The 11,764-nt window shown below is 37.7% G+C and overlaps 1 protein-coding gene across 1 annotated transcript; it reads right to left on the reverse strand.

Moving 5' to 3' along the window:
• Window positions 1-387: 387 nt before the first annotated feature.
• LOC113357194 (WD-40 repeat-containing protein MSI3-like) lies at window positions 388-3,616 on the reverse strand. Its single transcript, XM_026600523.1, has 6 exons — window positions 3,216-3,616; window positions 2,793-3,116; window positions 2,515-2,667; window positions 1,531-1,655; window positions 1,168-1,263; window positions 388-958 (listed from the first exon to the last, which is right to left on the reverse strand). Exons 1-6 carry the CDS (start codon window positions 3,531-3,533, stop codon window positions 772-774), a joined length of 1,203 nt encoding a protein of 400 aa, XP_026456308.1. The 5' UTR covers window positions 3,534-3,616; the 3' UTR covers window positions 388-771.
• Between the last annotated feature and the right edge of the window lie 8,148 nt (window positions 3,617-11,764).

An 11,764-nucleotide genomic window follows, 5' to 3' on the forward strand; every position in this document is an offset into this window, starting at 1 on the left:
TGGCTCCGTCCCTGCAACCACTAATGCAAAGACCGATATAAAGTGTATTACACCGATAAATTAGTTGACACCAATAACAAGAAAACCAAAAAGGTGCATAAACTTGATAAGCGAATCACGTTTCATTTGGTTAAAAGCCTTCGACATATTAAGTTTGACACCAATGACAGCTAGGGAAACCTGATATGTCAAATTTGACGCCAATGACACCACGAAAGTCTTTCATTTTCTCAATGATCCCATGATCAACAATGGTATTGTCTCCAAGGCTTATACCAGGTACTTAGGCAACTTGCTATGGAGAGATCAATTTATGCATCAAAGGCTTAAGCCTATTAGCAAGAAGTTTAGAAAACGTCAATTATGAAAGAACCAAACTAAGGAAAGAAAACATAAATTTCAAAATTAACACGACTTTGAGAGAAATTCTAGTACAATATTAAGATTTCAGCTATAAAACTCCGTTACCCATCGATGATAAATCTAGTGAGCATAGATAGTAAAATGTGGTGGGGGAAGACAGGACAACTATACTAATAAAGTTCATACATAGTCGTCGATACATACCCAAACGGTCATGGTAAATTATCCCAAGCTGGGGTCTGGGAAAGATCTCGGCTACCACCACTACAACTAGTGATCTATTATAAAAGCACATATGAAAAAGAAAAACACTCTATTTGGGGCTAGGCGCTAAGAAATGCTGGAGGAAGATGATCAATCACTGCCGCCAATAAATGCACCAATATGACAGAGGAGGATTGATCGTTATTACTGATAAATGCTCTCTGCCATCTGCCAGACCTGAAGTATGTTGTCCTCTGCCACGCTCGAAATAACCCACGGCTCATTTTGATTCCACGAGAAGTCTGAGATCTTGGCCGTGTGACCTCCATGAGAGAAAAGAAGCTCAGGTGGCCCATCCTCTGCATCTTCCTCTGATTGCTCATCACCGATCCTGTCACAAATAAAGAAAAAAATCAAACTAGTAAAAGAGAATGAATCTTTTTTTTTTCTTGCAAAGATGCTTACTAGGCAAGCTAAAACGACCACTGAACTTGAGCATTAAGAAAACTGTCGAGTGAAGTTTAAAAAAAAATAAACAAAGAAGAAGAATCAACAAGAACATGAAAGTCGTGGCACCATTCTTGCTAGTGAAAATTTTACCTGCTAAGGTCCCAAATCATCAATCTCCTGTCAGCAGCAGAAGTCGCCAAGACTGTTTCATGCTTAGGGCTCCATTCGACCTGGAATACCTCCTCACTTCATGGGGGAAAAAAACAGAATAAGTACGATGACTGGGGATGACCATAAAATAGCAGTAGCCAGTAGGATATATAACTACGTTCACCGATACAATACACAATTAGTTCCACCCAAAGCATGCAAGATTCATATATGTGGATTTCACCAAAGTCAAGTCTAGCTGCACTAAACTGTAATCGGCAGCATCATAGTTCCATACTGAAACTGATAGTCTAATAGGGCAAAATATACAGATGAGATCAGAAATGCAAAACAGAAACATACGTGTGGCCAGAGAAACTATGCAACGGTGACGTTAGCTTCCGCAAGTCGAATAGATTAACAGTCATATCTGAAGATGCAGTAGCCAATATCCACTCATTGAATGGATTGAATGATAACGAATTCACCTGTGATCACAAAAGAAAACGAACAATTCATTAGCTAAACAATCTATGAAAACACATTGTTGATTCTTTCGTGGACGCTATACAAAGAGAAATGTTTACGAGTTGAAGGAAAAAAAAAAAGCATAACCTCAAATAGAAAAAAGAAATAAAAAAAATCACTTACACAGTACAAGGATGGGACATATTTATCTCGTGTGTTGCTTAGGGAGCTATGTATTTCTCTGAAAGTGTTATAAAGGGAAGCATTCATTTAAAATTAAAGCATAAATGGCGTGCTTCAGCTACTCAAGTATAACATTCATTTATACCTTCACCGCCTCATTTCTCCATCTCTCAGAATAGAAAGGTAGCAAACAGAAACTAGCCAAAAACAAAACTGAAACTCAAATATCTTAATTTCAAACTGATCTGCAGTCAAAATAAGTTTTTGTACTCAAGTTATGTAATAACAGAAGTTTCTGTTTAAGTATCATGATGTAAGTATACCATGTAAGGCACAAATCAAAAATAGTGGAACGTAGTGGCTGCCATGATAGTGACCAAATCAACCAAATGGGTAATCCCAACAAATTTTGCAAGATTTTCTTGACCACTTAAAGTAGGTAGATTTTTGCCCCAGCAAAACAAATAACAAGGCGCATACTGATTGAATGAGTTAATTAAAATCAGACATTCATAATATGATAGCCACAAAAAGGAGAACCAAGATTTAAGATACCATCGCCATGTATGCAAAAGACATGCACTGAACAGGATTAGTCAAGTAAATTTACTGGAACAACTTGCAACAATGTTATGTTAAGGAAAGAGCAAAAACAAAAAGAAACTAAACAACTCAAAGATTGACAGATTGATTCACCTCTTTGGCATGTGCTACAACAGACTCTTGTGGTTTACCGGACGTTGAGGACCGCAAATCCCAAATCATCAATCTATGGTCATCCCCAACTGATCCAAATAAATTTTCATTCTTCAGATGCCATGCTACATCTTCAACAATGTCGTCATGAACCTATTCAGCAATAAATATATGCATGCATTAGGTATGATATTACCCACAAAAACACATGATATTAACAACAACCGTACAGAAGTCTTTTTTGACACTAAAACATCATGAAAATTCAATAACTATACCTGGTAAATATTCATAGCATCAAGTACTTTATCAGCGGAAGCCGTCGCACTGATATCCCATAAACATATTTTTGAATCATTAGACCCACTAAGAAGGTAACCTTCCTTAAAAGGACTCCAAGAAAGTCCATATCCTTCTTTGACATGACCCCTCAATCGAAAATCTGGTTCACAGGAGGAAGGCTTCTCATCTTGTTTCTTGCTGGAATTAAATACATAAACCTCCGCTCCGCTTGTCTTGGCAGCAATTAAATCAGCATTTTGTGGCATACAACGAGCTCGATTGACTTCTCCATCAACAAGAATCTGTTTTGTTACCTGAACCTATACCATTTTTATTTAAGAAAAAATAAAATAAAAATTGGGTTAGAAAATTTATCAAACACTTGATGTGGGTTAATTTTGAGTGAGTATGAGACAAACCCTAGGAATACTGATGTTATCTGAAGAAGTATTGGTGTCGTAGGAGTCGCTGGAGATGGGAAGAAGAGCTTCTGCGATCATGAGATAGTTAGGAACCCCATCGGATGTATGAGTACCGAGGATGAGCTTGTGTACAGCAAATGAGATATTATCATCATCTTGTTGTTGTGGGGGTGAAGGGGGAGTAGGGAGCCATTGAACAGTAAGAGAAGGCCATTCTAGGGCATGAGAAATAACTAGATCGTACAAGAATGGTGTGTTCTTTTTCCATACTGTAAATTCTTCGGTCACCATCTGCTCATCTTCCTCGCCTCCCATCTCTATCTCTCTCTTTCCGTCGCGCAGTCACCCCGTGGATTCTCTCTCAGTATCTCTCTCTTTGCCGCCAAAATGATGTAGGAGAGGAGGCGGCACAGTAAAACCAACCTTTATATCGATAAATAGTGAAGGCTATTATTGGGGGCGTCAAACTCCAATAGAGGGGCTTCACTTCGATTCTTAATATCCAAAAAAATGATTATGGGATATCCTAACACATATACAAAATGTGTAGATTACCTTTTAATTAGAACTGATTTTACGTTCAGGTTTGGATTAATTCCAACTGTAAAATTTTATTTACATGTAATTTTACGTCCAGGTTTGGATTAGTTCCAACCGTAGAAGCTCATTTTACGTCCAGGTTTCTTTTAATTCCAATCGTAGAATCCGATTTTACGTCCAGTTTTCTTTTAATTCTAACGGTAGAAGTGATTTTACGTCCAGGTTTGGAGATTTTACGTCCAGGTTTGGATTAATTCCAACCGTAGAATTTTATTTGCATGTAGTTTTACGTCCAGGTTTGAATTATTTCCAACCGTAGAAGCTCATTTTACGTCCAGGTTCCTTTTAATTCCAACCGTAGAATATGATTTTATGTCCAGTTTTCTTTTAACTCCAACCGTAGAAGTGATTTTACGTCCAGGTTTGGATTATTTCCAACCGTAAAAGTGATTTTACGTTCAGGTTTGGATTATTTCCAACCTAGAAGTTTATTTTACGACCAGTTTTTCTTCCCACAAAAACTTTGTCCCACAATTGACCAAGTATACAACAAAATTCATTAATTTAATTTTTATCTGATTAAATTAAATTAAATTAAAATTAACTAAATAAGAGTTGTTTAGTCATTACAAAATTATTTAAGATAAGGGGTTTTTGATATTACTTACGGGTGACCCGTTTTTGTCCTATTAGGTGACGCCCCTCTAATGGAATGTGGCGCCCCAATAATAGCCTTCTAAATAATGGAGTAGTGGAACTTGAGTCTCTCGTAACTCAGCCTACCATTGGCCCAATTTGAACAAAACCCTTTAGGGCAAGTCCATGACTGGAAAATTTCCACAGTAGTGGAAAGGCAAACACAGTTTTGAATACCAAGAAGAAGTTGGGAGAAATATAATTTAGTCCAAAAATACAGTTTAGTCCAGTCCGAGTCAACTAGGTACAAATTAGTCAAAAATACGGAAAGTACACTAATAATCCTTATCATTTACAATTTAATCCAAATATTTGCGGTTTAGTCCACAGTGACTCGTGATGATGTCAACAATTTTAAATAATATATAAATAATTCAAAAACAATATATCTTTCGAACCGCTCGTCCAAAATGCATAAACTTTATATATTAGGAAAGCTCTGTCCGATATCTACAAAAAAAGTACCCATATGACTATACAATTCTCATTTTTCTAGAATTTTAATTTACATTGTTGCGTACAACTATGTACACCGCTACAAAAATCAAGAAAATTGAACATCCAGACCCACATATCAGGCAATACATCCACGAGGGGTTATACACAAATGTGCCAAAATGTCATTAACGTTGTCCATCTTCTGCGCGACTCAATCTGACAAAGGAAAAAATAGAAAAAAGATGAGGGGTTCCGAACAAATGGGATAGAAATGGAAAAGAAAATAAGCAAACCAACAAAAGAAAATACATAATGCACGGTTTTACTAATTAGTGTGAGCACAGTTTTACTAATTAATATGAATCTGGTGAAAAAGCTCGTCGCAAACCTAAGTTATTTCAAATCTCTCATATATTTATTACATAGGAGCAGCAAATTTTAAATAGTGGTTTATGTGGTTATGACAAGAAATACAAAATGAGAAATTCTGCTTTAAAAGTTGAGGAGAAATGTATTTCATAGGAAACTGAACTCACATGACAAAACCTCAGAATGCTTTTGTCACATGACAAACTCAGAATACCTTGGATAGATGATCTAGATGGAATTGTATTTTGCAAGGTTAAAAAATTGTTAGTTATGAATAATCCACCAACTTCACTCTCAGTATCATTGAATTTCCAAGCAACAAGAGTAGCTTGTACACCCTAGTTATTTAGGCAACATTAGATTATGGAGTCATTTTTTTCACACATACACCCTAGTTATTGATGCATACATAAGCTTATGGAGTCAATTCTCATACATGTGTACCAGTTTATGCACCCAATTTATATACCCTAGAATAAGCTAATAGTCATTTTTCCAAATGTGTACCGGTTTGTACACCCTAGTTTATGCAAGCATAAGTTTGTACACCCTATTCGTCTACGCAAGCATAAGATTATGGACTCTTCTATATAACAAGTTGCACACATATCAAACTAATTAACTCTATGGGGAAATACAAAACTGAGAGCAACAATAACTCGAAATCTATGCAAAATGAGAATATCCTGGCAATATAGCTTATCATAAAGATGTCACACTCAGAAATGATAGCCGCAACCTCAAAACTATATTGATTATCTGTAATAGTGTGTAACTTCAGTTTATTCCCTCAAATTTTATATTTTAAACATATTGGACCATACTGTATTTTGTGTATAATAATTCTAAAGAAATGCATGCACATAGGACAACTTCTGGTTTATGTGTATCCCATATGACAAAATCTCATAACCTACACTACTAGCAGCAGTTCCAGATCTAATATGCATACCAATGGTAAGAAGAGAGGCTTTCCAAACACCAGTAGTGGCTCACGAAAAACATCCAACATTTAGAAGTGAAGAAGTGAATTTTACTAACCTGCGTCCGCTATTTTCCTTTTCACCCATGTTTTTTTGACTCTGTATAAGTACATCAATGAAGACTGCAGTTCAACGAACACCAACTACTACACATTTCTAAACAAGTCTTCATCTCCCAATTATACTCTAACAAAGACAGCAAGTAAGTGAATGAAGAAACTATCCAAAGTACAACAGTATATAAAATGACGATCAAAGAAGAGATTGCAGTCGCCGACATTAGTAGGCTATTATACATTATCGTTTTGATCTCATGGCTGCAAACCAACAAGCCAACCCAACCTCTTGTATTTCATAAGATCATTTTCACATTTTTCACTTACCCCACTTAATCTTTACAATATGTTATAGACTGTTTGACAAGCTCAATCTTTGTTAAAAGAAATCTCCCATGGATGGCTCTAGCCAGGGAAGATGCATCGACCTCGATGTCATATTTTTGATCATAATCATAGCATGTGTACAATTATGTACACGTTAACAATTAACATGTGTACAACTATGTATACATTAGCAATCAACAAGTACACCACTATGCACACATTAAGATGCCCCTACAACTACTAGTACAACCGTTGTCACGGTAGGAGGGCCGACCGAAGAAGAATCTGAAGATGGTATTTGTCTCCGACTACTTTCGTCCCGTTTCAGAAAAAGTGATACTTTCGCTCCGCTTCAGAAAACGTGATACTTTCGCCGCGTTTCAGAAAAAGTGATACTTTCGCTCGAAAATATCACTTTTTCTGAAACAGAGCGAAAGTATCACTTTTTCTGAAATAGAATGAAAGTATCACTTTTCCTGAAACGGAATGTGAAAGTATCACTTTTCCAGAAACGAAAAATTAGTCGATCCATAAACCAAAATATGGTTGAATGATGTGTTATGCATCTTTTATGGTGGTTGCATAATGGCTATGCATTCAATTTCCGAAAATTGTGTCTAAAGCGAAAGTATCTTTTTTCTTGAAGTGGAGGGAGTACATACGTTTTTTTTTTATTTGAAGCATGTAGCATACGTTTTATTAGTTGCAACGGAAAATTAATTTATGCATAAACCAATGGCTACATAAAGTGTTATGTATCTTTTGTGGTGGTTTGCATAGTGGATGTATATTTAAATTTCTAAAATTATGCCTAAATGATAAATACCTCCGAATTTTTCGTAAAAGTTCTAAATTTGATATTGTTGTTTGTACTCGCTGCGTAGGTTTTTTTATAAGCATTCCAACGAGATAAAATTTGTAAAAATCCAAGACACGGATTTTTAGATATGTTATATTAAAGTTTACATTCCAATTATACCCCTAAAAAATAGGATACACAAGGAATTATAGTAATTGGACTAAAAGAAAGGGACAATTTTGTCTAGTGAAAAAGTAACCATGGACATGGAAATTTCCAATCTTTTTCATGAAATTGAAAATTTGTGTTAGGTTTCATTTGACAAAAAAGTGACCATAAAAGGGACTCCCTCCCTACGGGCCCTTCGGGCCCTCCGGTCGGTCGGCCCAATTACATGCCAACTGACAATAAAAATGGCACTTTGTGGAATAGAAAACTAACCTTGTAGCTGACTCCGTCCGTGAAGTTTCATTGATCCTCCATGAATCAAGATAGCTTTTACTCTCTGCATCTGTGGCTTGTCTTCCCTAAAAGTCAGATCCAATATTTCGCTTTCGCAGCGTTTACTCTAGGCGCCACAAGGTTTCTCTTTCTTTCGACAGTATCATAGAATATTTAGGATCAGATTTTAAAACTTGTTTAGCAGTGGTCCAGGAAATAAGTGTGGATGGGGAAAAATGAGTCGCCGGTTTTTCGGGAAAGTGGAGAGTCGAGCGTGCTGTCGAGACTCCTCAGCCAGGCAAAATGTTAATCCTCACACAGATGCACCGCTGCAAATGGGTGCTTAGAATCGGGAAATCAATCTGTATGACTCCGGCCTAAACCAAGACAATGGCCGTTCCAGAGTCAATTCGGTCGCAAATAGGGAGATGGGTTGATCTGTAGGAGGGAAGCTGAGAATTGTGTGGGATCAGTGATGATCGAGGATTGTGGGTGTGTTGAAGGTTTCTGCAATAATGGTGATCTGATGAGTTCTAATAAGTTCTGATGAATTGATGAATTCCTGAGAGTGATAGCTCGAGAAATTCTACGTAGACCAGAGTCTGTCCGTTCAGTCATGGTTTCAGAGACTTATTTATATTGTCAGAGTCGTGAACACCTTGATCCCTGTAAGTGTGACGGTTTCTTGAGTGAAAGAGTGGGAAAGTGGGAGATCGTGGTAAAGTCAGTTCCATGTCGTGTGGAGACTTCTGATCGTGCACCCACTACTTTGCTAACTCCTTCAACCGTTTACACGACTTACACACATTTCTCGTTGTGGATGAATCCACGTGTCGTAGACCGCAAGACCAAAACCCTATGTGATATCCCCCCATTTGTGACGTGATTGATGTCTCACAAGTCTTGGAGTCTGCAGGGAAGACGTGTTTTGATTAGTCAATTATTGACAATGAGTCTGAGTTTCGTTGAATCGAGCATGAATGATGAATTCTCAGCGATTCACGGGTTGAACATGTAGTTCTCTAAAGGGATGTCAGTATTGTTGATTCACTGATGAATTATTGACGAGCGACTGAGCAAGTATTGCTCAATTCTGCGAATTACTGAATATTGAGGATTTGATGAGCAACTGAGCAAGCATTGCTCAATTCACCAAATTAGTGATTTTTGATAGTCTGTCGTGCAACTGAGCTAGTATTGCTCAATTCTACAAATTACTGATGAGTTGTTGAATATTGATCAATATTCGAGCAATTGAGCAAGTATTGCTCGATTTGGCGAATTATTTACTGGTGACGTGACCCAATAAAATATTAATTAAAATATTAGTAGATTACCGAATATTGCATAATTAACTTTTATGATGATTGGTGGATCAACATAAATTTATTAGTGTTTGAAATTGCTCAGAATGATGGTTTCACAGAGCGTTTATTTGAAACCCTAATTTTTGATCAATCCTCCATCAATTGGAGAATTATTGAAAATTAGTCATGAATGAAGAGGGACCGACCACATGGGATTATGAATGCCCATGTGATGCCATTGTTCGAGTGAGCATGCACCAGGGTTCTCAATTTGAGAGTTGGTGAAAGAATGATGATTAAATGGTGGTTTCACCATTTACTGAAAATATTCATGGATTCATCACTAGGTGGTAAAACCTAAGTATGAGAGATGGGACCGACCAAGGGGCATGGGATCGGCACTTGGTGGTCACGGGACCAGTTGTTGGTCATTCGGAGAATCCCCAGTTGGTTGGAGAAAGTTCGGGCCCAGTATGAGCAATTGAGCAAATTAGGTCAGAATAATGAAAACATGTGGGACCGGCTTTGTGCAAGCCCTAGGAATGACTCTGGTCGGTCATGAAGGCGTGCACGTGTTTCCATGGTGTCCGTGTCTCCATACTGAGAGTTTCAGTATTTTCTGATGTGCGTTCGAGCAACATCGTGAATTTTCAGAAGAGTTTCATCTTGACTGAGAATTCTCGATTTTTGTTGGAATGAGCATGTATGCTCAATTCATCAATATTTTGAAAATATTAAAATAAAAGTGTTTTAATATTTAAAATTACCGTGAGAGGCTAGCCAGTCGTGTGACCATGTTAGCTTTTGGTTTTTCGTGATTCGAGCAATATTTGAGAAAATATGAAGAAATCATGAATTTCGCTCAAACCCAGGAGTTTCACGAGTTGAGAAAAATAATAATTATGAAAGATTAGGGATTGCAAGGTGTGGGACCGGATAAGGCTAGGGCATGGCCGGACGACCATGTTGCCCGGTCCCGCACACCTTTTCCTATTTTATACTATTAGTTTTTTCGTGAATCTTTGAAGTTATGGAGAATCCTTGAAGATATATGGAGAAACCATGAGTTTTTGTTGAAACGGAGGAGTTTCGTGAGATTGGGAATAATAATTATAAAAAGCTAAGGATTGTGAGGTGTGGGACCGGCCATGGGCATGGCCGGCCGGCTACGTTGCCCAGTCCCGCACACCTTTCCTTATTTTATAATATTATTTGGTGAATCCACCATGTCATGGAGAATCCACAAGTTTTGCACAAAATAAGGAATTTTGCTAAGATGGAGAAACCTTCATGAGTTTATGAAAATAAAATAAGGAAAAATAATGGAGGAAGCATGGGACCGGCCACAGCTAGGGCATGGCCGGCCCCGGCCATTGGGCGCTTCTCCATTATTTTATTATTATTTTATTTCTCCTATTTTTGTGTAGGATTCCTCATTATTTCATGTTTTTGGACGCTCGTTCGTGCATCCGGGTGCTCAGTCGTGCATCATTGTCGAGTACATTCGCACCATTTTTGTGGGGCTTACTTAGTGATGGTCCATATGCCTGATTGCTGAATATTTATTACTAATTTATGAAATTCAGTGGAGAATAGTTCATGAAACTGAGTAATAAAAAATGAATAATTGTTCATTATTAATTCATAGAATCAGCTATGGATTTGACTACGAATTCAGAATAATAAAATGAGCATTACCACCCTATGGGATCGTGGATTCGACCATAAAATCTAAGTAATTAAAATTATCCATTACCATTTCATGAGATCAGTGAATTCGATCATGAAATCGGAGTAATGAGATAACACAGTTGTGTTTTATTGCCATTCTATGAGATCAAGCCGTGGATTCGATCATAGAATCGGAGCAATTGTTATTGCCATTCCATGGGATCAGACCATGGATTCGACCATGTAATAGGAGCAATGTTATTGCCATTCCATGGGATCAGGTCGTGGATTCGACCATGGAATAGGAGCAATGATAGATTATTCTGGGAATTCAGTAGTGAATGTCACGACAGAAGTAATATATTTCAGAAAAGATATTAGCCAGTTAAAGCGTCAAATCCATTCTGAATGGTGCACAGTCAGGTAGCCACGACGTTGTATACGACCTGAAGGCGTTAGTGTTCTCAATCTACGGAGAACCGCCTGAATCTATGCACTCTCTCCACATAATCATGGAACGGTGAGTGTTACCGTCGTCTTGAAGGCGTCCGCCGCCCAACTATTCTTCTATGTGGAGGTGGGTCTCTCTCCTGCAGTCAAGGAACAGTGAGTATCACCGACGTCCTGAAGGAGTTTAAGTTCTCAATCTACGGAGAACCGCCCAAATACGTTATTCTGCATAGAGGGCACGACGAAATGCCAGAGATCGAACGCTCAGCTAGTGAAGGCTTTTCGAAAACATATTCGTCATGGCTTCGTAAAATATGAACCGTTGCATGCTTGAAAGCCGTGTCAAAAACATGCCTCATGATTTTACGGTTTTTCCCTTAGTTGAAAATCCACCATCTACATTAAGTCCTATGCTTAGCGAGGAACAGTCATGTTCTGCAGTATGCATTAAATGGTGATTTTCAGTCGA

This window comes from Papaver somniferum, chromosome 3 (assembly GCF_003573695.1).
Source record: "Papaver somniferum cultivar HN1 chromosome 3, ASM357369v1, whole genome shotgun sequence".
Classification (NCBI taxonomy): Eukaryota; Viridiplantae; Streptophyta; class Magnoliopsida; order Ranunculales; family Papaveraceae; genus Papaver; species Papaver somniferum.